Genomic DNA, 25,456 nt, shown 5'->3' with positions numbered 1-25,456 from the left:
ATCATACATGACTTGGACCACACTTGCTCCTCTGAGCACCCACTTTTGGACAATACTCAGTATCCATCATCGTATCTAAAAACAAAAAGTCTTACTCCTAAAATACTGATGAATGAGGCAGATTTTAACTAAAGTTTCTGAGGAGCAGTGGAGGAGGATGGCACACATCACACCAGTACCATCCCGCAGCTGCCCTGGTCCCTAGGCTCCCTGCTCACCCAGCTCAAAAAATCCCCTCAGCCCACATATCCGAGCTGCCCAGGAAAACAAAAATCCAGTAACCCCAGGCTCAGCAGGAGAAAATCTGGGTCCCCAACCATGGACAGACCCCTGTATGGTTTTTCTAGCATGTTCCAGGGAGGAGCTTGTGTCATTCTGTCCTAGTATATATCTCGATCACTGGTTTTGATGACCATGTAGTATTTCATTGTATTTAAGTATCATTGTTTATATAACCTAGCCCCAAATTTTAAACAATTGAGCTACCATACTGAAAACATTGTATTAGCGGGGTCATTTGTCACTTGTGCATGACACATGCACAAAGCCAGGCATTGTGTCAGCCAATACAGTTCGTGCAACGGTGTGGAAAGCAAATTTTCAACATAAACCTCAGAAGTGCATTTTCTCAGAAAAAAAGAAAGATGTCTTTGAAATAGTTAACAGGTTTTTCCCAAAAAAGGCTCAGGATCTTAGAACCTTCCTGTCTCGTGTGACTGCAGGCAGGGTCCCTGGGACTTTGTGGGCCAGTTTCTCAGATCGCAGGGACAAAAGCAATTGTCACCGGCCCCTGTCACAAAAATAGTATGATTTTGCAAACTGTATTTGGTTCCTGTGGCTCCTGTACAAAATTACCACAAAGTGGGTGGCTTAATAAAGATGGGTTCTCTCACAGTTCTGGAATCCAGAATTGTGAAATGAAGGTGTTGACAGGGCTGTGCTCCTTCCAAAGGCTTTTGGAGAGAAGGCTTCCTTGCCTCATCCAGTTTCTGGGGGGCTCCAGGCTGTTCCCGGCTTATGGCTGCATTCCTTTAACTTCTGCCTCCGTCTTCACAACACTTCTTCTGTGCCCATGTCTTCCCCCCGCTGCCTCTTATAAAGACATTTTGTCTGTGTATTTAGGGTCCACCTGGGTAATCCCAGATGGTCTCCTCTGATGATCATTAACTTCACGACATCTGCAAAGATCCTTCGCCCAAATAAAGTCACATGCCCAGGTTCTGGGGGTTAGTACGTGGACATATCCTTTTAAAGTCCGCCATTCAACCCACTTCGATGTTGTTTTTTGTTCCAAGGACCCAAGGGGAATAATTTTTTATATTTATTTGTATTTATTTTATTATTATTTTTTAAGATTGTACTGATTTATTTGACAGAGAGCAAGCGAGAGAGGGAACACAAGCAGGGGCAGTGGGAGAGGGAGAAGCAGGCTCCCCGCCGAGCAAGGAGCCCAATGTGGCGCTCGGTCCCAGGACCCTGGGATCATGACCTGAGCCGAAGGCAGATGCTTAACGACTGAGCCCCCCAGGCGCCCCAAGGAGAATAATTTCTTTGATTCAACCATAAATGAGCAGAATGTGAATCAGAAATACTAACTAGTATTTTTCCTAGATATTGGTGTGCATCTGAACAATCCCTCTAATTTCTTTCCAGTTCTGTTTACGTCTTTAAGTGTCAGCAGTGAGGATTAGCAAAACAAACTAAAACTTTAGTAACTGGCTTTGAAACCAGTATTTTTTTTTTTTTTTAAAGCGGGCATCTCGGTCAACGTTAGAACGGTCTGAACACCAGATTAGGGCAGCTTCTGGTTTGGAGGAACTGCTGCGAATCACCCACTTCGAGGACTGGAAGCTGTGGAGATGCCGACTGAAGCTCAAAAGTTTGACCAGCACAGACTCTCGCTCCGCATCCCATCGGGCCACCAGGTTTGCGGCAACTTTCTATGACATTGAGACCCTAAAAGGTAGGTGTGCGCCTGCGCATGCGCGCAAGTAAGTGTGTATGCGTGCACGCGTGCGTGTGCGTGTAAGCCAGTTCTCACTCTTTGTCAGCTACACAGAGGTTTCAGGAGGGCAGGCACGTGTCCAGGAGAAGAAAAGGGCGTCTTTAACTTCATAGCCTGGGTGTTAGCAAAGAATCCTGGTTTGCTGTGTTTATAGAGAGATATGTTCAATATGATTTTGAGATCTAAAACTGACACAAAAGAACACTTCAGAATTCAGAAGTATATGGAACTGAGAGATGCGAATGTAAAACAAACCCAGAAAGACCATTCTTAATAGAAAAAAAAAATCATTGAGTTACTTGAAAACATAAAATGACCTAGGGGTTCACCAGCAAGGAGCATTCTACTGCCATACCTACATGAGTAAAAACCAATAGATCAGGCGTGGCTACATTTGTATCTTCAGGGTAAATACCCAGTAGTGTGACAGGCATGGCTTTTTTATTTCTTCAAAATTCTGTAATTTTTCTTTTTTTAGTAACAATGAAAAGTAGAAGTTGGAAGCTGAGTTGTAATATTGCATGTGGAGTTTCCTAGGTGGTAGAGGTGGGGAATCCGCTAGACAAAAGAATCCAAACTCCAGATAGGAAATCACCTAATTTGAAACAAGGGGGATGATTGTTCCCTAGTAAGGGTATGGAGGTTCTTCATAAGAAAACCACCATCGTATATGTACTGTGCCATAATTAATGAAGCTTGCCAAGCACAGTGGTGTGGCTTCTGATAAGCATTTAACTTTGGGGATGATTTAGCAACACAACACAAGAAGCCACTGTGGCGTTGTTGATCTAGCATCTGAGACTCGATTACTATATGATTGTCTAGTAATGGATTGTACCTATCACATAATGCAAACTGGCCACTAAGCCAAAATTAGTTTTTGCCTTTTTTCTAGAATTATCTGTCTTTTTTCCGTTTGTACAAAGATGATGATGTTGCACAGGCCTCTGTTGTCAGCTGTGGGGAAGGCTGCGTGAGGTTGGGATAAATCCCTTGGCAGCACAGCGGGCAGGAGTGTGAAGAGGATTCTTTGCGTTTGAGTGTGTGATTGTGTGTCTGAGTGAGTTGAGATACTTGGCACTCGGGCCTAGAACCCACGCTAGCCGGAGGTTTTGAATCTCTAGTTGTTTCTGTGTGGTGAACTGGCATGGACTTCATGGAAACAAAGGGGTCAGACCTCACCTGGAGATCCAAGGCCTTAACCAGATTGCCTGTCTGAAAGTCTGAGGTGAGCCTGGAGATATTCTGTGAGAATAGAGAGAGACAAGCATTTACCATACAACAAAGACAAGGTGATTTAAAAAAAAAAAAAAGCCTGTGACATTGACATTCTCTAAGGAGGAAACCTTAAAAATAATAAAAAATTTTTAAAAGATTCTATTTGTTTATTTGAGAGAGAGAAAGAGAGTGAGAGAGCATGAGTTGGGGGAGGTGCAGAGGGAGAAGGAGAAGGAGGGACCCCCCCAACCACTGAGCAGGGAACCCCAATGCGGGGCTCAATCCCAGGACCTTGAGATCGTGACCTTGAGCTGAAGGCAGACACTTAACAGACTGAACCACCCAGGAACCCAAAAATATTTTTTTAAAGAACATAAAAATATGGAATTTTGCCAACTCTAATTACAACGTCTCTTATTACATGGAGGATCATCTGAAGTGATTTACTAAGTTAGAAGCAGTAAATAATCAAATCGATGTGTTACATCAGTTGTAAATGGTTATCATCTCCCCCCACGGATTTGGGGGTGATTCCTTGAGGCTGAGCAGTCGTGCTGGGCAGTGGGAAAGAATAGTGGCATTAGACATAATTCCACACAATTTTGATTCAAGTCTTACCACTCCAACTTTCAAAACTTAGTTTTACAAAAAAGCAAATGGAAAGCAACATTTAAGTAGACTTTTAAACAAAGAATGTTTTCATAAGTTGACTACTTGTTTTTCCCAGGATTCATGATTAAAAACAGTTAATTAAGTAATATTCATATTAATACCTAATTGGGTAATTTATCTCTCATGGTTATAGCCTTTAGGCTCTTTATATAAATATTCGTAATTGGAAATTTAAAAGGGTCTCTTGGGTTAGAAGATTTTATGCTGAAAAAACAAAGTTAAGGCAAATTGTGTAGTGTATACAACGTTTCTGAGGCAGCCAAACATCTTGTCTTTTGTGTTTTCAGTGACGAAAGGAGCAACTTCTGAGGAGTACTAAAATGGGGGGGGGCGGATAAAGATATGGAAACGTGCTTTAAGGGAATAATTTAGACACTGGGGTCAAATCTCCAACGATAATGTATCTGTTTACTTCGAGCAGAAGTTCTCTTTGCCCCTTCTAGTGGAAATATGTTCACATCTGTGGGAACTCAAAATAATGTGGGAAGAGACAAGTACAAACTTGAAGATGGGGTGAAAATGGAGAACAGTTTATCTATTGCTGTATAACACATTACCCTCAAACTTAGCTGCTTGAAACACATTTTTTATGTCACAATTTCTGTTTAGAAATACAGACATAGCCTACCCGGGTGTCTCTCCTTCAGGATCTCTCCAGAGGGCGCAGGCAAGGTGTCATCTTGGGCTGCAGGCGGCTTCTCATGGTTTAATCAGGGCAGGATGTGCTTCCCAGTTCACTCAGAGGGTGTTGGCAGGACTCAGTTCCTCACAGGCTGTTGAACTGAGGGCCCCAGTTCTTCACAGGGCCGTTGGCCAGAGTCTGCTCTCAGTTCCTTGCCATGTGAACCTTTCCAACATGGCGGCTTGCTTCATCAGAGCCTACAAGTTGACAAGGCAAGAGGAAGAGTGTGCCAGCAAGAGAGAAACTGCTAGCAAAACGGAAGTCACAGTCTTTTTAACCATTGAAGTGGCATCCCATCACTTTTCCTGTATTCTCTTCGTAAGGATCAAGTCATTAGGCCCAGCCCATACAGAGGAGGGGATTGTACAAGGGTGTGAACACCAGGAGGTGGGTATCATTGAGAGTCAGTTTAAAAGCTTCTTACCATGGGAGGTTTTCACCACCCTATCCAACATATAATAAACTCTACAGTTGTATGACAAGCTAAAAGAAAATCTTTAAAACTGTCTTTAACATAAAATTGAATCATTTCCCAAAAACATCTGTAGAAAGCCTCTAAAGCTTTGAGTATCAAAGTGTCAGAATCTAGTTTTTAAAAGTAAACGATGAGAGAAAAGCAAGTCCTGTTTTACCAGAAAGTAGGTAATCTTTTCTTTATTATTAACATGTATTATTTATTTCAGGGGTACAGGTCTGTGAATCATCAGTCTTACACAGTTCACAGCATTCACCATAGCACATACCCTCCCCAATGTCCCTCACCCAGCCACCTCTCCCTTCCACCCACCTCCCCTCCAGCAACTCTCAGTTTGTTTCCTGAGATTAAGAATCTCTTATGGTTTGTCTCCCTCTCTGGTTTTGTCTTGTTTCATTTTTCCCTCCCTTCCCTGTGATCCTCTGTCTTGTTCTCAAATTCCTTATATCAGTGAGATCATATGATAATTGTCTTTCTCTGATTCACTTATTTTGCTCAGCATAATGCCCTCTAGTTCCATCCACATCGTTGCAAATGGCAATATTTCATTTCTTTTGATGGCTGCATAGTATTCCATTGTATATATATACCACATCTTCTTTATCCATTCATCTGTTGATGGATATCTAGGCTCTTTCCATAGTTTAGTGATTGTGGACATTGCTGCTATGAACATTGGGGTGCACGTGCCCCTTTGGGTCACTACATATGTATCTTTAGGGCAAATACCCAGTAGTGCAATTGCTGGGTCATAAGGTAGCTCTATTTTCAACTTTTTAAAAAATTATTTTTATTAATATATGATGTATTATATGCCCCAGGGGTACAGGACTGTGAATAATCAGTCTTACACATTTCACAGCACTCACCATAGCACATACCCTTCCCAGTGTCCATAACCCAGCCACCCTCTCCCTACCCTTCCACCCCCCAGCAATCCTCAGTTTGTTTCGTGAGATTAAGAGTCTCTTATGGTTTGTCTCCCTCCAGATCCCATCTTGTTCCATTTTTCCCTTCCTTACCCCCCACAACCTCCCACCCTGCCTCTCAAATTCCTCATATCAGAGAGATCATATGATAATTGTCTTTCTCTGATTGACTTATTTTGCTCGGCATAATACCCTCTAGTTCCATTCATGTCGTTGCAAATGGCAATATTTCATTTCTTTTGATGGCTGCACAGTATTCCATTGTATATATATACCACATCTTCTTTATCCATTCAGCTGTTGGTGGACATCTATCTGGGCTCTTTCCATAGTTGGGCTATTGTGGACATTGCTGCTATAAACATTCGGGTGCACATACCCCTTTGGATCCCTACATTTGTATCTTTAGGGTAAATACCCAGTAGTGTGATCACTGGGTCATAGGGTAGCTCTATTTTCAACTTTTCAAGGAACCTCAATGCTGTCTTCCAAAGTGGCTGCACCAGCTTGCATTCCCACCAACAGTGAAGGAGGGTTCCCCTTTCTCTGATCCTTGCCAACATCTGTCATTTCCTGACTTGTTAATTTGAGCCATTCTGATTGGTGTGAGGTGGTATCTCACTGTGGTTTTGATTTGTATTTCCCTGATGCTGAGTGATATGGAACACTTTTTCATGTGTCTGTTGGACATCTGGGTGTCTTCTTTGCAGAAGTGTCTGTTCATGTCCTCTGCCCGTTTCTTGATTGGATTATCTGTTCTTTGGGTGTTGAGTTTGATAAGTTCTTTATAGATTTTGGATACTAGCCCTGATATGTCATTTGCAAATATCTTCTCCCATTCTGTCAGTTGTCTTTTGGTTTTGTTGGCTGTTTCCTTTGCTGTGCAAAAGCTTTTGATCTTGATGAAGTCCCAGTAGTTCATTTTTGCCCTTGCTTCCCTTGCCTTTGGCGATGTTTCTAGGAAGAAGTTGCTGCAGCTGAGTTTGAAGAGGTTGCTGCCTGTGTTCTCCTTAAGGATTTTGACGGATTCCTGTCTCACATTGAGGTCTTTCATTCACTTGAGTCTATTTTTGTGTGTGGTGTAAGGAAATGGCCCAGTTTCATTCTTGTGCATGTGGCTGTCCAATTTTTCCCAGCACCATTTGTTGAAGAGACTGTCTTTTTTCCCACTGGATATTCTTTCCTGCTCTGTCAAAGATTGGTTGACCATAGAGTTGAGGGTCCATTTCTGGGTTCTCTGTTCTGTTCCATGGATCTATGTGTCTGTTTTTGTGACAGTCCCATACTGTCTTGATGTTTACAGCTTTGTAATAGAGCTTGAAGTCCAGAATTGTGATGCCACCAGCTTTGGTTTTCTTTTTCAACATTCCTCTGTCTACTCGGGGTCTTTTCTGGTTCTATACAAATTTTAGGATTATTTGTTCCATTTCTTTGAAAAAAAGTTGATGGTATTTTGATAGGGATTGCATTAATGTGTAGATTGCTCTAGGTCGCATAGACATTTTCACAATATTTGTTTTTGCAATCCATGAGCATGGAACGTTTTTCCATTTCTTTGTGTCTTCCTCAATTTCTTTCATGAGTACCTTATAGTTTTCTGAGTACAGATTCTTTGCCTCTTTGGTTGGGTTTATTCCTAGGTATCTTATGGTTTTGGGTGCAGTTGTAAATGGGATCGACTCCTTAATTTCTGTTTCTTCTGTCTTGTTGTTGGTGTATAGAAATGCAACTGATTTCTGTGCATTGATTTTATATCCTGACACTTTACTGAATTCCTGTATGAGTTCTAACAGTTTTGGGGTGGAGTCTTTTGGGTGTTCCACATAAAGCATCATGACATCTGCAAAAAGTGGGATTTTGACTTCTTCTTTGCCGGTTCAGGTGCCTTTTATTTCTTTTTGTTGTCTGATTGCCGAGATGAGGCCCTCTAGTACTATAGTAGGTGATATTTTTATTCCCAGAGGCTTGTCTCCTTTTCTTGTTTCTCTCATATTCGCTAGAATGGCCAGAATATTGGCCCTGCCATCAAAAGGAACTGGCCTATGCAATTATTTACCTAAACATCAGTATTAGGCACTCGCCCATGAAAAAAACCCCGCTCGAGGAGAGATTAGTTCCACTTAAATTTCCATTCATGTAACTGACCCACTTTGAATCCTACCGTGGTTACTGAAACAGCCAACAGAAATGTATTTCTTGACGGTGTGAAGACCTACCCACACCTGACTTCACGTGGAAGATAAGCTATGCAGCTTTGTCCTTAAATTGCTTAACAAATGCCACTTACACGTTATTTCTCTGCATGCCTCTGTTTACCTCCTCACTAGGCAGCTTTTCGAGAGGCACCCAGTATAGTTTTATACCAGAGGCGGTGTTCTTCACCAGAGAAGGTATTGTATATGTGGGAAGGAGCACAGATTTTGGTTTTGATTTTTCTGAACACAGTCTTTCGCTAGGGGATGGACAGAAAATATCCATCTCGTAAGGTAACCAGCCGTGCACACGTGAACATGACCGTGTGCGGCCTGACCTTGGCGCGTGCTGGCCTGTCAAGGCCCTTTCCGGGGCCGTCCCCCAGGAGCTTCCTCTCCGCAGTTATAGATGAGGAATGGCAGCGGACTCAGTGCAGCCCCCGAGAGACCTGCGTGGAGGTGGCCAGCGAGCTCGGGAGGAGCACCGACACCTTCTTCAAGCCGCCCTGTGTCAGCGTGTTCCGGTGCGGCGGCTGCTGCAATGAAGAGAGCCTTGTCTGTATGAACACGAGCACGTCCTACGTTTCCAAGCAGGTAGGTGGGCATTCGCCAGTGTGGCCCTTACGAAGCCCCGAGGACAGGCGTGTTGACAGCTACAGCGAGGCTTGGTGCTGGGCTAAATGCCCTGTGGGCATGATCTCATTTAATTCCCGAACCCAGCTCAAAGGGTAGCCTATTATCGGCCTCTGTCTGAGCTCAGGGAGCTAACCTGGGGCGGAGCTGGGACTCTGATCCAGGCCCGTGTGACTCCAGGGCCTGAACAGCTTATCAGCTCCTGTCTCTCTGATGCTATAATGTCAAGAATCAGAAAATCACATGGGAGTTCACTAGAACAGACGATAAAAGGAATGAAGACATCTGCACTGCCTTGTGTATCCGTTGGGGGCTGTGTTGTTCAAGGGGAGAGACTGAGAAGAGTTGGGTGGGTGGTGTGGGCAGGGCTATGGGAAGATGGAAGGGTGCTATACCCGGTGCTAGCAAGAGCGGGGAGCTCTTGCCGTCCTTGGGCCGAAGAGGCTAGGGGTTGGAGCAGTTCGGGAACCCAGAGAGAAAGGGGAGAAGAGTGCTGCTAGACTGGTTGGAGGAGTGGCGGCAAGAATGAGGGGGGAGGGGCAAGAGGACCTCTAGATGGAGACATGGGGGTCAGCATCTTTAGACCCAGAGCCCCGTGGGGGAGGAAGGAGAGAGGGCGGCATCTCTGGGGGGGGCAAATGGAGCGCACTTAGCGCAAAAGATCTTTGAAAAGTAGTCTGTAGCCCCCATGAAAGAAATCATTCTTCCCTCTCCATCTTGTAAAATCTCTTTTGCCCAGCAGGTAAGTTTTTCTTTCTATCACTACCATATTGTTGTCAGGTGTAAGAAATGTTGCATTGAAGAGCAGTAATAACAAACGTAGGAAAAGATATTAACAGGCTGTCAGTCCGACCGCATTCCGTTTAGTTCTGTGTCACACGTTCCTCATGCGCATTCATGCATTCATTCACTTGGTCACATTCCCAACGCCATCTATTCTCTGTTTGTGAACAAAGGTAGAATAATAAAATGACATATGCAACAAATATATATCCACGGTAGGAAATTACCTTTTTTAAGAAATTTTTTTAGGGGTGCCTGGGTGGCTCAGTGGGTTGAGCCTCTGCCTTTGACTCAGGTCATGATCTCAGGGTCCTGGGATTGAGCCCCATGTCGGGCTCTCTGCTTAGTGGGGACCCTGCTTCCCCACCCCGCCTCTCTGCCTACTTGTGATCTCTCTCTCCATCAAATAAATAAAATCTTTAAAAAAAAAAAAGAAAGTTTTTTAGAGAGGGCATGAGGAAGGGGAAGGGCAGAGGGAGAGGGAGAGAGAGAATCTCCAGCAGACTCCACATCCAGTGCGGCAACCAATGCGGTGCTGGATCTCAGGACCATGAGATCGTGACCTGAGCTGAAATCAAGAGTCAGATGCTTAACCAACTGAGCTACCCAGCGTCCCCCCTCCCCTTTTATTTAGAGGAATTTTTTCTTATTGGTAGAAAGAATGGAATGCTGATTTGATAATAGTTGAACTTATCCTTAATTTTGTTCCCTCTACCTCCTAAAATATTCCACAAACTGTTCAGTTTTTTCCCAAATTCTTTTAGAGAATCTTGGAACTTGTAAAAAATTTGACCTCTCACTATTTGACAATCAGGGGGAAAGTGACGTAAGTATGGCTAAGCACCAACTATCAGTAGAAACAAGCTTGCATAACATAAGAGGCTTTGGTTCATGACCATGTTATTCCCTAAAGCATAGCTGAAAAATTTCGCAAGGATATGAAGTTTATGCAAAGTAAACACTCTACTTAGACTCATAGAGGGTCCAACACATATCAAAGGGTCAGAATAAACACAACTTTAATGGATTGTTTCCACTTAATAAAGAGTTGAGTACTTTATTTTGACTGTTGTACTCAACAAATGATTAGTTTTAAAGAATGTACTTAAGTGTAAGTGTACAGAAGTTTTCTGTTCCAAATATGCACACTTGAACATTTTAATAGTGGCTTTAAAAAACTACCTTCACCCCAAAGTAATGGACTATTTGATGAAATACATCTTTGAAACTAACTGAATAAATGAATACTCTGCATAGTTAGGACTACATGGAATGTAGAACCAGTCTAAAAACAAAGTAATTGACATTTCTCTGAATTCTACTTGGCAGGATCCCATCTTGCTTCTTCGGGTCACAGACATGTCGTTCCAAAAAGTCATATTCTTTTTTTTTTTAAGCTTTTATTTATTTATTTGACAGAGCGAGGCACAGCGAGAGAGGAAACACAAGCAGAGGGAGTGGGAGAGGGAGAAGCAGGCCTCCCACCAAGCGGGGAGCCCAATGCGGGGCTCGATCCCAGGACCCTGGGATCATGACCTGAGCTGAAGGCAGATGCTTAATGACTGAGCCACCCAGGCGCCCCAATAAGGCATATTCTTAAGAGTATCACCTCTGGCTCTGGAGCAGACTGTCTGAATTCAAATCCCTACTCTTCCAATAAATAGTTATGCGGCCTTAGGCACGTTATGTAACCTCTCTGTACATCTGTTTTTTCGCCCATAGAGGTGGGGGTGGATAAAGAAAAAACCCACCCTATAATGTTGTTATAAGGGGTAAATGAATGAATATAAAATGGGACCTGGCATATAGAAACCTAGAAAGAATGCTATTCATGTTACCTATAGTATCTGGTTGGGCATGGTGATCTTGTATCAGCCAGTTATTACTGGGTAATGCTGTATTATATACACCCTAAAATGTCGCTTCAAATGATAATAACTAATTCTTACCCATGTATTCAAAGATCAGTTAGTTTGGAGTGGGTTTGACTCTAGGCTACAGGTTAAGTGCAGGTCTGTTCCCTGAGTCTCTCATCCCTTGGCCCAGCACACCTGCCAAATGACGCTCTTCTCATGGCCACAGCATACGCAGGAGAAAATGAGCCCACAAAGCACACACAGTTCAAGTTCGTAGTTGTGTCATGTCTGCTAGTATCCTGTTGGCCAAAGGAAGTCACATAATCACATCCAAAGTCAACGAACAGGGAACTGTTCCTTCAGTGGAGATGGTATGAGAAAGGATAAGTAAACAGTTTTGGACAATAATCTATTCACCATGGTCTCAAACGTCATAGCTCTAATTTCACTCAGTCTGTATAATTTACACTCAAATTTAAGACAGGAGCAAACACCACCAGTGCTTTTTGCAGGGGTACCAGTGACACCAAAAACTTAAGAGACTTGGTCAGGCTTAAATACTTGTTAAAGTTGCATAAGCCCAGTGTCCTGATTCCCAGCCCAGCATCCTTTCCATCGTGCCAGCCCTTATCCTTATTAGTTCTGTTGTTAATGGACAGCTTTGCCAAAGTCACTCCCATAAAGGACAAAGGCAAAAATGCAGACTATAGAAATTATTATCTAAAAATATATATGTGTTGTGGTTCTTTCTCTCTTCTAGCTGTTTGAGATATCAGTGCCTTTGACTTCCGTACCTGAATTAGTGCCTGTTAAAGTTGCCAACCATACAGGTTGTAAGTGCTTGCCAACGGCTCCCCGCCATCCGTACACTATTATCAGAAGATCCATCCAGATCCCGGAAGAAGATCAGTAAGCCCTTCTTGTATTCAGTTATGCTTGTTCTTGAGTTTGCTAAAGTTGTATGTGGAGAATTCTTCCTTAATTAGGTGTTAGATGGATATTGCATTAGGACCAAAAAGCTCAGTGGTTATGAACTTACCCATCTACTTACAGACACCTTTGCTGTTTTTTAAAATAATTTTTAGGGGCACCTGGGTGGCTCAGTAGGTTAAGGCCTCTGCCTTTGGCTCAGGTTATGATCCCAGGGTCTTGGGATAGAGCCCCGCGTCGGGCTCTCTGCTCAGCAGGGAACCTGCTTCCCTTTCTATTTCTCTGCCTTTCTCTCCGCCTACTTGTGATCTCTCTCTGTCAAATAAATAAAATCTCTAAAAAAATAATAATTTTTAAATTATTTTAAATCAAATTAGATTTTAAATAATTAAAAAATAATTAAAATAATTAAATATTTAAAATAACTTCATTATTGTAATCTTTTTAAAAATAATTCTTATTCTTTCTTTCTTTCTTTCTTTCTTTCTTTCTTTCTTTCTTTCTTTCTTTTTCTTCAGAGAGAGTACATGCCTGCATGTGACATCAGGGGTGGGGTAGGGGTCAGAGGGGCAGAGGGAGAGGGAGAGAGCTCATCTCAAGTAGGCTCCATGCCCACACCCAGTGTGGAGCCTGACGCTGGGCTCGATCTTACCACCTGAGATCACAACCTGAGCTGAAATCCCAAGTCAGGTATTTAACCAACTGAGCCACCCAGGCACCCCTAGACACCTTTTTTTTTTTTCTTTTTAAAGATTTATTTATTTTAAAGAGAGAGCGAGCCTGGGCAGGTGGGGGTTGGAGTAGAGGGAGAGGGAGAGAGAAACTCAAGCAGACTCCACGCTGAGCATGGATTCACAGGCAGGGCTCGATCTCATGACCCTGAGATCACGACCGGAGCCGAAAACAAGAGTCAGACACTTAACCGACTGAGCCACCCAGCTGCCCTGACACCTTCGATCTTAATATGCATAGTCCAGTGGAATTGTATAATTCTTCTTCAGCCTCAGCTTTGGCACATGTCCCTGTTCCAGAACAAGCATTACATGGAACTCATTTCCGGCTGTCTATCCTTTTAAGTCTCCAAATTGGCAGGTGGAGGGAGTGGAGGGAAGGTTCCCAAAGTCCCCGAGAGTGACAAAACTGTCTGTATCTGTGTTTGGTGAATATTCTGACTTTCCTCTTCTGAGTCCCAAATGGAAAAGTCTTATTTTTAATTAAAATGGCTTAAAATTGATTTGACTTTGAAATTTCTTGAGAGTAGTCTGTAGTTCTTTATGAGACAAATTATGATACCCTGATGTCCTGAAATCTAAGGTAAGAATCACGGATTTTCAGGGAGGGAGGAGGAAGGAATTCTGTAAAGAGAAAACAAGGGTAGATGCCGCTGAATGAAAATCTAAAGTGAGTAAGCGAGATACTTCAATCTTGCAGAAGTGGAGCAGTAAATGTATTGGATGAGTGGTAAGTGGACTGAGCTGGTACTTAGGTTAGTTATTACCCAGCCAAGAAGACACTTCTGTCGCTCTCAAGCACAAACGAAAGCTCCTGGGGAAAGATCGCTTATCCTCGTGTTCCTGCTGTCCTCACCAGTGCTCTTATCTCCATTTTATTTTTAAAGTTTTATTTATTTATTTGACAGAGAGCAAGCATGTGTGCGGGGCAGGAGGAAAAGCAAAAGGAGAGAAAGAATTTTAGGCAAGCACCACGCCCAGCATGGAGCCCCACATGGGGCTCGATCTCATGACCCTGAGATCACGACTTGACCCCCAAATCCAGAGTCAGATACCCAACCAACTATGCCACCCAGTTGCCCCTTATCTCCATCTTAAAGAAGGAAGTGTTTAAGAGCTGTGACAGCTAATTTGCACAGTTTTAATAGCAGCCTTCTTAAAAAGATTATAACTGTCCAAAATTACAGTTTAGTTTCCAAATAGAGTATTTGTGCTTACAGATTTGCTGTCTAATAACAAGCAGTTCATAAATATGGATTAAGCTCCCTAAAAACATTAACTATTCTCCCCTCAGAAATGTATTCAGTCTTTTTTTAAAAAATGCCACAGAGGTGTGATTACCCTTGAAAGATTTTAAATCTGGTTTATTGTTTTCTTTTCCTAGCTGCTCCCATTCTAAGAAACTCTGTCCTATTGACATGCTGTGGGACAGCGACAAATGCAAATGTGTTTTACAGGAGGAGAATCCACTCGTTGGAATGGAAGGTAATGATGACAATAAGGAAACAATAATAGTAATAATAAAAATAACAATTGTAACTCACATCTACCAAGTGCTTACAATGACCAGGCAATGTTGTAAGCCTTTTCGATGTATTAACTCATTTGATCCTGGCAACAATCCATAATGTACTATTATTTTTTTGAGATTTTACTTATTTATCTGACAGGCAGAGATCACAAGTAGGCAGAGAGGCAGGCAGAGAGAGAAGGGGGAAGCAGGCTCCGTGTTGAGCAGAGAGCCCGATGCCGGGCTCCATCCCAGGACCCTGGGATCACGACCTGAGCCGAAGGCAGAGGCTTAAGCCACTGAGCCACCCAGGCGCCCCCGTAATGTACTATTACTAATCCCTTTTTTTACGATGACAAAATGGACACACCAAGATGTCTTGTCATTTTCTCCAGATTACACCCCTAAGAGTGACAGAAGCAGTCAGGTCCCAGGGCCCTCTCTGCTCTCATTATACAGTTAAGTCTTCCAATGCAGGACTCTTTCAGTCTTAAAGAAGAGCCCGGGGATTAGAGCCACCCCCAACACTGGGTTTGAAAGGCAATGGCAGCCTTTCACGAAAGCCACTTCCAAACTCAACACTAGTCAACCACATGTTACTAATTTATTTGTTTAAAAGTCTCACAGGAACATAAAGTAATTTTAGACTCGTTGGTTTCTTTCAAGAGTGGCATGTGAAAACAGGCCAATTACTTGAGGGGAAAAAATGGGGAGTGGGAGAAAACTTTTTCTGAAACTAGGGCACAGTGAAAGCAAAACACGGCTAGCTAATGGGCTGAGAGGAGTTGGGAAACCAATCCCATCACTGCTCAAAGTCGCAGTGCTGTGACGTTTGATGACAATTCCGGCTGCAAATGGATGCATTGTTAAAATTTCTTTCCCAGAGAACGTGACAGAATTCCACTGGGAAAAAAAAAATCACAAGGAGTCATGCGCTCTGAACCTTGCTTGTTTTAAGCTGATCTACAAGCAAGACTCTGTAAGGACTAAACTACTCTATGCAATGCTGTCCTAGAAACCGTAAATAACATGCCATTTTCTAGACTTCTGTCTCTCAGCTTCCTCCTGAATGTTTTCCTGAAAGCTCATGCCGGTCCTGAATGTGGTCTGCATCCTTCCCACCAAGTGCTGAGATTATCCTCTGCTAGAGTATACCTCAGTCCCAGGGAAGCCTGCCACCCGCCGAGGCAGCCCAGTTACCCTGGGCTCACCCTTGTTGGTTAGTAAACCGTATCGAGCGTCAGGCCGTCTTTCCAGAACAGGACTGTTCAATGGAATGACAGTGAGAGTCACAGATGTGACTCACATTTTGTAGTACTCACATTAAGAAGGTCAAAAGGAACAAGTCAGTTTAATTTTTGTATCTTTTTATTTAATCTAACATATCAAAATAAAATCATTTCAGCGTGCTCTCAGTATACAATTCCTAAATGAGCTGTCCTGGGGAGAGACTCAGCGGGCGCTTGTGTGTGCCTAGGGTGGGAAGAGTGTGGGGTGGGGAAGGGGAGAAGTGCTCTGAGCAGGAGCAACATGAGTGCTCAGGACAGGAGGTGAGAGAAGGTAGCAGGTCAGCATGCGAAAAAAACTTCAGCCTGGTGGGAACATAATGGGAGGGGGCTGGGTAGACGTGAGGGGGGAAGCTGGAGAGGTTCACAGGGGACGTTGGGCATCTTGTCCCAGCCATTGGATGTGATGCGAAGGGCAAAGGGAACCCCTCATCTCGTTCAAGCAGGAGAGCGAGAGGACCAATTAGAAATTTTTTAAAGATTCATTTCTTTATTTTAGAGAGAGAGAAAGAGCACACGTGCATGCACAGAAGCCCATGAGTTGGGGGAGGGGCGCGGGGAGACTCTTCAAGCAGACTTCCCGCTGAGCACGGAGCACACCAGTGGCTCTTGCTCATGACCCATGGGATCATGAACCACGAGCTGAAACTGAGAGTCGGACACTTAATGGACGGAGCCACCCAGGAGCCCCAAGGAAGCACCAATTTGAATTTTAACCCAATCAGCCAGTGACAAGGTAGAAGAGGATGTGTTGGCCCAGGATAGGAAAGGAGGCAAGGGCCTTTGGGGACGTGGTCGCCGTGATAGAAGCAAGAGACATGGGGTAGCTAGTTCACGGTCACTCCTCCAGTAGGCTCATCAAACTGATGACATACACTGAGTTTACTGTTCACTAAACACCCTTTGCACGCACGTGGCTGTTAAGCCAACTGCCTTTTCTGCATCTCCAATGACTTCTCTTCTTGAATGAGTGCATGTGGCTTAGTGAATCCAAGACCAGTTTAATTTCATCTCATTGGATTCAGATGATAGCTTTAAAGTGTTACAACAAACAATAGCAAAAAAGAAAAAAGGAAAATTGGGGAGTCCTCATGTTATATTTTAAATTCTGCGAGGTAGCCACAACTTTAAGAACTCATTTGGAGGGGCGCCTGGGTGGCTCAGTGGGTTAAAGCCTCTGCCTTTGGCTCAGGTCATGATCTCAGGGTCTTGGGATCGAGCCCCACATCTGGCTCTCTGCTCCGCAGGGAGCCTGCTTCCCCTTCTCTCTCTGCCTGCCTCTCTGCCTACTTGTGATCTCTCTCTGTCAAATAAATAAATAAAATTTAAAAAAAAAGAATTTATTTGGAAAAAAATCCACGAGCTTATTGATAAAAATAATGAATGAAACAAGGCTGGGAACAGAACTCATGGCATTCCATCATCAACCTCCCTAGGCTTGAAATCAGTATATAATAGTTTTGGGTATCACCCTTGGCTAGTTGCTGCTTCATGCAGTTCTCCTACACCCAGTCTCTGTTACTTTTTTTTTTTTTTAAAGTAATCACTACACCAAAGTGGGGCTTGAACTCATGACCCTGAGATCAAGAGTCACATGCTCTATAGCCTGAGCTGGCCAAGTCCCCCAGTCTCTGTTGCTTTTAACTAATGCCTGTAGGGATTGAAGCCTGCCTCTGCCAACTACCTCAGCAAATGCCTAGCGGACTGTTTCCCTAAGCCACTCAAGGGCGTTGGTGCTACTCGAAGGGGTCTAAATGAATCTCTACCGCCACCTAGTGATTCGTGTGGGTCTTTTAAGAACTACTTAACTATCCTTTAATAATCGGTTTGTTTTGTTTTTAGTTTTTATTTTAATTCCAATATAGTTAATATACACTGTTATAGTAGTTTTGGGTGCACAATATAGTGATTCAGCAATTCTTCTGAATTTCACGTCACCTGGAGCTCATCACGTTAAGTGCCCTCCTTAATACCCATCCCCTGTTTTCCCCAGCGCCCCCTACCCACCTCCCCTCTGGTAACCATTAGTCTGTTCTCTAGAGCTAAGAGTCTGTTTCTTGGTTTGTCTCTCTCCCTCTTTTCTTCCCCTTTGCTTGTTTTGTTTCTTACTTTCCATATGTGAGTGAAATCATAAGGTAATTGTCTTTCTCTGCCCGACTTATTTCATGTAACATTATACTCTCTAGCTCTATGCATGTCATTGCATGTGGAAAGGTTTCATTCTTTTTTATGACCAAATAATATTCCATGGTATACATATATACCACTTCTTCTTTATCCATTTATCAATCAATAGACAATTCCAGACTTAAAGTTATATTATAAAGATGTAGTCACCAAAATAGTATGGTACTGATACAGAAATGGGCACATAGATGAATGGAACAGAATAGAAAACCCAGAAATAAGCCCGCAATTATACAGTCAATTAATCTTTGACAAAGCAGGAAAGACTATCCAATGGGAACAATGTATTCTCATCTTGCCCCAAAGTGACATATGCCTCATTGGCATATGGCTTATAAAGATTACCTTTTTCCTCTTCACGCAACTCCAAGAATCTCCACAGATCTAGCCTTCCAACACGCTTTCCACATGGTTCCTTGAATATCATCAACCACAGAGAAATTAAAACTATGAGATTAGACAACCTGAGATTGCCATTTTGATGTACTATCAGTAGTCAGATATTGACAAGAACATATGGTTTAACCCAATGTCTTGGAACGATGGATGGAATTCTTCAGAGTCTTCATATATCTGCCCGTTTCAGGACCCTTTTATTAGGCAGATGAACTCAACACTTATCATGTGCCTGTTTTATGTCAGAATGATGAGATCTGATTCCTATAACCTTCAGCATCTTTTAATTCATCGAGGAAGTGGGCAAATGTAAGCAGTGTAAGAAAGGACAGGATGGAAATACGCAGAGGGCAAGGGCGCTTAGCTGAACTTAGAGAAGTTGGGAAAGATACCCGGGGAGAAAGGTGATGGGCGGGGCTGAGAGATCCTGGCATATCAGGGGAACAAAAAGTAGTATAATTTGGTACAGATGGAACACCGGATATATATGGAAGGGGAAGGTAAGAGGGAGAGACGTGAGTCTGGGAGGTTAGTAAGATCTAGTTCACGGAGGGTCTCATATCTCCTGGTGGGTAAACGGTTTTTTGAATTGGGAACCTTTTAAGGAACTTAAAGCAGTAGGACGATGTGATTAGATTTACCTTTGATAATATTGTGGAAAATGGATAGAAGGGATAAAACTTGTGATAGCAAGATCTGTGACAGTGTTGATGGAAATGATAGAACAAATTCAGGATGGCAGAACCGGGTGGACAAAGCGATGAGACCCAATATGGCAGGAGAGTCGGGAGTGATGGCATCATTCCCTAAATGAGGTAGGCTTGGGAAGAAGTGGGTTTGGGGGAGAAGCTAACCACATACTTGCCTCCAGAACCTTTAAGAATGCTCAGATGTGGGGCACCTGGGTGGCTCAGTGGGTTAAAGCCTCTGCCTTCAGCTCAGGTCATGATCCCAGGGTCCTGGGATCGAGCCCCGCATCAGGCTCTCTGCTCCGCGGAAAGCCTGCTTCCTCCTCTCTCTCTGCCTGCCTCTCTGCCTAGTTGTGATCTCTGTCTGTCAAATAAATAAATAAAATCTTAAAAAAAAAAGAATGCTCAGATGTCACAGTCAAGTTCTTCCCAAGTTTCTGTCTCTTCCATTTCCTTCCAAGTTGACTGGATCTCAACTTGATGATCAGAATTGAACATGGAGTAATAGTTACCCAGTTGTCTACACTCTCTAGAAGAAATAGCTGTCAACCAAGTGTGTTAAAAATCTCTCAGACCCTCCTCTCAGGTGAACGTATTCTTCCAACAGATGTCTGTGGAATCAAAGTTTATCATCACTGGTGTATCTTTTATAACAGCACTGTGATCTGTGGTGAGGAAATACATCACTGTTTCTAGCCACAGCTTGGAAGGTCTAAGGTGTATTTCTGTCATGCCAGTGCCTCTGTTCCTCCCTCCTTTTAGTCTTCACCTCAAAACTAGGAAGGATCAGCCTCATAATTCTTAGCTATTCTATGTTTTATTCCTAATACTTGGTTGTGAAAGATTGCATTGTGTAACAAGTCACCCACGAACCAAAAAATCTCTTCAAAAATCCGATCAAAAATATTCAGCTCGGGGCGCCTGGGTGGCTCAGTGGGTTAAAGCCTCTGCCTTCAGCTCGGGTCGTGATCCCAGGGTCCTGGGATCGAGCCCAACATCGGGCTCTCTGCTCGGCGGGGAACCTGCTTCCTCCTCTCTCTCTGCCTGCCTCTCTGCCTACTTGTGATCTCTGTCTGTCAAATAAATAAATAAAATCTTTAAAAAAATATATTCAGCTCAAAACCTCTTTCTCACAAACTTAAGAGAACACATGCATTCGGTGTTTGTATTATGAAATCAGAGGTGAACCTCCTTCCCTGCGTGGAAAGAGGAGAAGCAAAAATCGACAGGGAAGGAGATGAGGAGAATCTAAGTTATTTTCCCACGCATGGAGAGTATCCAGCCAACTTCAAGGCCATATGATCCGTGCTGCAGCCATTCGAGCAACCCTTTTGTCTTTCTGTCTAGACCACTCTCATCTCCAGGAACTGGCTCTCTGTGGGCCACACATGAAGTTTGACGAAGATCGGTGTGAGTGTGTCTGTAAGACCCCGTGTCCCAGGGATCTCGTCCAGCACCCAGAGAACTGCAGCTGCCTGGAGTGCAGAGAGAGCCTGGAGAGCTGCTGCCAGAAGCACAAGATATTTCACGCAGACACCTGCAGGTCAAGTGCATTTTCACTTTCACCTTCATGTGACCCATTGACATTGAATGTGAATGCCCCTTCTTTTGATGTGGTGACATTTCTTGTTGAGGCATTGTTTGCAGTGCCCAAGCCCCCTTTTTAGATAGTAAAACAGAGGTTTGGCAACTAAGGACAAAGTGAGAGTATATAGAGTGATGATGACTTGTGAAAGCAAGACAGTCATGGGGCACCTGGGTGGCTCAGTTGGTTAACCGGCTGACTCTTGGTTTCGGCTCAGGTCCAGATCGCGGGGTCCTGGGATCGAGCCCCGTGTCAGGCTCTGTGCTTAGCGGGGAGCCTGCTTGAGACTCTCTCTCTCTCTCTCTCCCTCTGCCCCTCCTCTCCCTCTCTCAAATAAATAAATAAATCTTAAAAAGAAAAAAAAAAAGAAAATCCTGCCTGCTATTGTTGGGTATGGACCTTCAGCAAAAACTTTAATTGATGAGATTTAAACAATTATTTGAGGGCTGAGTTTCAAATCAGCAGACTCTTTGGTTCCATCTCTCTCAATATATGTCCACCTCTGGGTTTTTTTGCTTTTTTCTTTGAAGAAGGGGATGGCGCTGGATTTATTTCACGAGAAATTTGTTGATAAATAGAACCCTTACGGGTTACTGTTTGGCCTTTCATAGATTTTTGCATCCATGTGGAATAACCATTCAGGATTTTATGTTGACATTTTAAATACATATCTGGAAAATTCACTTGGAAAACATAATCAAATCAGAACAGAGTTATTCCTTTGAATGTAGTCCTTGATTCGGAGCTCTCGTGTTTATTTTCTTTTGCAACAGCTGTGAGGACAGATGTCCCTTTCACACCAGAACATGTGCAAATGGAAAACCAGCATGTGCGAAGCATTGCCGCTTTCCAAAGGAGAAGAAGGCTGCCTATGGGCTCCATGGTCAAGAAAATCCTTGACTCAACTTTGTTCTGAAGTTCCCCAGCCCTGACATTTTAAATAGCGTGCTGCTTTGCCAAGTTGCTGGCACTCCTCCCCTCCCCAGGTACTAGAAAAAGGTCCGTTTTACCCAGTCCCACAGTGAATCCAGACCACTATTCCATTACACACCAGCTGAGGATTCCCTGCCCTGGCTCACTGACAGATGTCTTCCAACTGAAGATGCCCCCGCACAAGGAGAATGGAGAGGAGGGAACCTGTATGAACCTTTTCTTTTTTCCTAGTGAATGAAAAAGGTCTGATCATCCTAGAATCAGCGGGGCCATATGACTGACTACTCAAAGCCGATGAGATAATGTCATAGTCTCCAAATCCTTTGCTAATGCAACTCTCTTGTGAATTATTCTGACTCTATATTATGCAGATTTTGATTTTGTAGGATCAGCACTGATTTTCTGATGACTGTCCAGCTTGTAGTTTCGAGTTTACTGAATGACTGTTCTGTTGTTTCATATTTAAGTGTATTTAAAGAAAATAAACACCATTATTCAGGCCATGGGATTTTGTGTTATTTAATATGGTGTCAACTCTATATTTTATGCCAACGGCAATAGCATGTTTTAAAGAGAGAAAGGAATTGAGAAGGGGGAGGGATGGGGACAGACATGGGCACAAAAAAACTTGATGTCGGTTTGGGGAAGCCCAGGGAGCAGCTCTCAGAATGTTTAAGATTCTCAGTGAAGTTAAGTGTCTGCCTTGGGCTCGGGTCATAATCCTGGGGTCCTGGGATCAAGCCCCAGTCGGAGCCCCACTTCCGTCCATCTGGCCCCCTGCTCAGTAGGGAAGTCTGCTTCTCCCTCTGCCCCACCCCTCACTCGTGCTCACATTCTCTCTCTCACAGGTAAGTAACATCTGAATGAATGAATGAATGAATGAGATTAAGCAAATGTGACCCAAGAATTAGCCTGAAATCTATCTTTCCTTTGAGATTCAACTTGATTTCACTTGACCCGTGTCTCATGATGAAGGAGAGTCCAGTGCATCTTCCAGCCGCTGCCAGCTCCAACTCCGTGCCCTCATTCTCTGGTCGTTCACATCTCCCCTCTCGTGGCTAAGGGATTCTTCTCTCTGTCCCATGGCCAGCCGGGAAGGGAACACGGGCCTCTTCCCTTGCTTTTTCTCCAAAACACTGCCAGGAGTACTTTTTCGATGGCATAGACTTTACTGCACGTTTGGCAAGCCAGAATGAAGGCAGCTTTATGGGTATTAAGCCGTTTAGCAAATTAAAATCTTAATGCACAGAATTAAGTTATTTAGCAAATAACTCACTCCCTAGCAGCTTGTAGAAATAGAAAGATAGATCCACAATCTATTACAACACTGCATCGCAGACTTTTGTAAATGGCTGTGTTCACGCTTCTCTCTCCATACACTGTGACCTCCTTACGATTGGAAATGCTCCTGATCAAATTTGTGTGACCTGAGCTGACAATAACAAGGGGGAAGATGACGATCGACAAACACAGCAAAGTAGTTTTGTTTCTGATGCCCGCAGTAGAATTGTTGGACCCTGGCCCAAATCCCTGCCCTTCCTCTCTTGGTCCCTAAGCAGTTCCTGAATTCTCCTCCCCTTCACGCAAGTCCTCTGGGGCCTGTGGCTCTGGGCCCCTGCTCCTTCCCTGGCTTTAGTTCTCAGTCCCTGCCCTGGGGGCACGACTGATCTGGAGCTGGCTTGGGACCAGTCCCCAGCGTGCTGCCATTATCACGGCTGTCATTTGCTGGCGTTGGCCCAGTCATTCCTCTCCTGTCACTGTTCCTCTTGTCCCTGCCTTCAACCTTCAACCCAAAGCACCTTCTTCCTTCTAGTGGCAACGTTTGATTCCTAGCCTTCTGAAAGGGCTCGTACATAACGCATCAGCTTGCAACTCCTAGCTGTATTCCCTCATTTGATTCCTACCAGTCTCTCCTCCTCTGTAGCTGTTGGTCAAATTCCGTTGAGAGCTGGGGCAGCAGACAGCAGACACTGCACAAGAGTCACTTTGCTCATCTTTGGTATAGAGTCTAAATCCAAGCAGGGGCTCTGTCACCTCACCTCATTAAGAGGCTGAGAAACCCTATGGGTCCTCCGTTTCCACACCTGTCAAATGTGGGGGATAATCCCGTCTCCCTGCTCTCAGAGTTGCTAACTTCACCTGAGTTACCATACGTGAAAACAATTTGAAAAATACAATGTAATCTATAAATTAAAGGGATCATCCTGGAAGAGAGGAGCATGACTGTGAGCAAAGTTCTTGGCTTATGCTGGATTCCTGGATCTCCCCTAAAACCACCTAAAAAACCGTGTTTTGGTTAGTGGCTCTGGCTTCCTAACTGCCATTTAGATGGCGGATATAATAGAGAATTCTGGGCTGGGACAAAACTATTTGCTGTCTGACTTTGCGCCCCTAGCCCTCCGTAACTGCCAAGAGATTTACACTTGTATCCCCAAGGGCTGTAGGCTGCGTCTGAGCTGGGATGGGGCTGGTCCTCAGGGTAGAGGTGGGTAACTGGCCTACTGCCACCCGTGTCTTTTTCATACTAATAGCTTTGGAATGTGGACTGAAAATTCTCAACTTGTTGCAAAATAAAAAATATGTGGGAAGCCTCAAGAGCTTAAAGCAAACACAGTAAACTCGAGTGCTGCATGACGTCCCTGATTATTTAAGCCACAAGGCTGGAGAATGTATTTTAAGTAAATTCTATCCCCCAGGTGGGGCTCAAACTCGTGACTCAGAGATTAAGAGCCGCACACTCTACTGACCGAGCCAGCCAGGAGGCTCCCGTTTTAAGGCTTTCAAGGAAAGGAGTAGTTTGGTGAAAATTGTGACCTTAACGGATTTGGTCATTTGGTCGTCAAGAGCTGGATTTTGTCTAATTTACCCATAATCCTCAGTGTGAAAACAATGTCTTACATTTAGTAGGGACCTAATAAATAAGAAAGAAGTATCGCATTAATTTTGTGGAAGCCCAAGCTCTCATTCTCCAGGTGGCTTTTCATCATTCAGCATCTTGCCTGAGTTTCTTTGCTGCATAGCCCTAGGCAATCAAGAAGAGAGTATCCGTTAGGACATCCGTCCGTGCAAAAGCACTTACTAATTAAGCTTCTGCTACCTCCCCTTTACTGATGACCTCCTGGCCAACCAAGTCACGCAGCCCAGCCTGCTGTCAGTGTGGGAGGGAATAAGATAAGAGTGTGACTACTGGAAGGTGGTTCATTGAAAGCCACCAATGTGAACGCCTCCTACAAGCCTGGTTCCTGTCCCTGGCCACAGGCAGAGCCCTTAGTCTTTGTCGTTCTTCAAGAGCCGAACCCAGTTCATGTCTTCCTGCTTCCCCAGACACAGTCCAGGACCTCTGGTGGCTTTGGTCTGATTACCATTTTGCATTTTGGTTCTCTTTCTGGTACCCAGAAATGTTTGTTCTTTTTTGAACTCACAGCTATAACATTTTGATTTCCTCGTATCTCTTTTTCTTTTTGAAGCAGAATGAGGAGGAGTGAATCGTCTCAAGATGTTAATTGAAAATATTATTTTGGCTGCAAGTCTGGCTCAAGATCAAGTCCATTTCGCTCAGCAAGATCCTCCACCAGTTTGCTTCAACCTTTGCTGGAAGTGCCACACTTGTCCTGTCTGAACCCTTCCCCTCCTCATCCTCTGTATGACCGCACAGTAGTATACACTGCACAGTCAGCCCCTCCCTCTCTACCTTGTTCCTCTTGTTCTCGGAACGATCTTGTGTCCAACAATTGCATGAGCCACCTTTTACTTCCATGCTAAAG

The 25,456-nt window shown here is 43.8% G+C and overlaps 1 protein-coding gene across 1 annotated transcript in view; it reads left to right on the top strand.

Moving 5' to 3' along the window:
- Positions 1 to 22,194, top strand: part of VEGFD (vascular endothelial growth factor D) — a 38,595-nt gene extending 16,401 nt beyond the window's left edge. The window contains exons 2-7 of the mRNA XM_080795784.1: positions 1,753 to 1,963; positions 8,577 to 8,767; positions 12,206 to 12,354; positions 14,491 to 14,591; positions 20,522 to 20,717; positions 21,533 to 22,194. Of these exons, the coding sequence (XP_080651910.1) occupies positions 1,753 to 1,963; positions 8,577 to 8,767; positions 12,206 to 12,354; positions 14,491 to 14,591; positions 20,522 to 20,717; positions 21,533 to 21,659 (975 nt within the window). The 3' untranslated portion in view covers positions 21,660 to 22,194. The remainder of the gene's footprint in view (positions 1 to 1,752; positions 1,964 to 8,576; positions 8,768 to 12,205; positions 12,355 to 14,490; positions 14,592 to 20,521; positions 20,718 to 21,532) is intronic.
- Positions 22,195 to 25,456: the final 3,262 nt, after the last annotated feature.

This window comes from Martes martes (assembly GCF_963455335.1).
Source record: "Martes martes genome assembly, chromosome: X".
NCBI lineage: Eukaryota > Metazoa > Chordata > Mammalia > Carnivora > Mustelidae > Martes > Martes martes.
The sequence above is the reverse complement of the archived record's forward strand: the minus strand, read 5'-3'. Positions and strand labels throughout refer to the sequence as shown.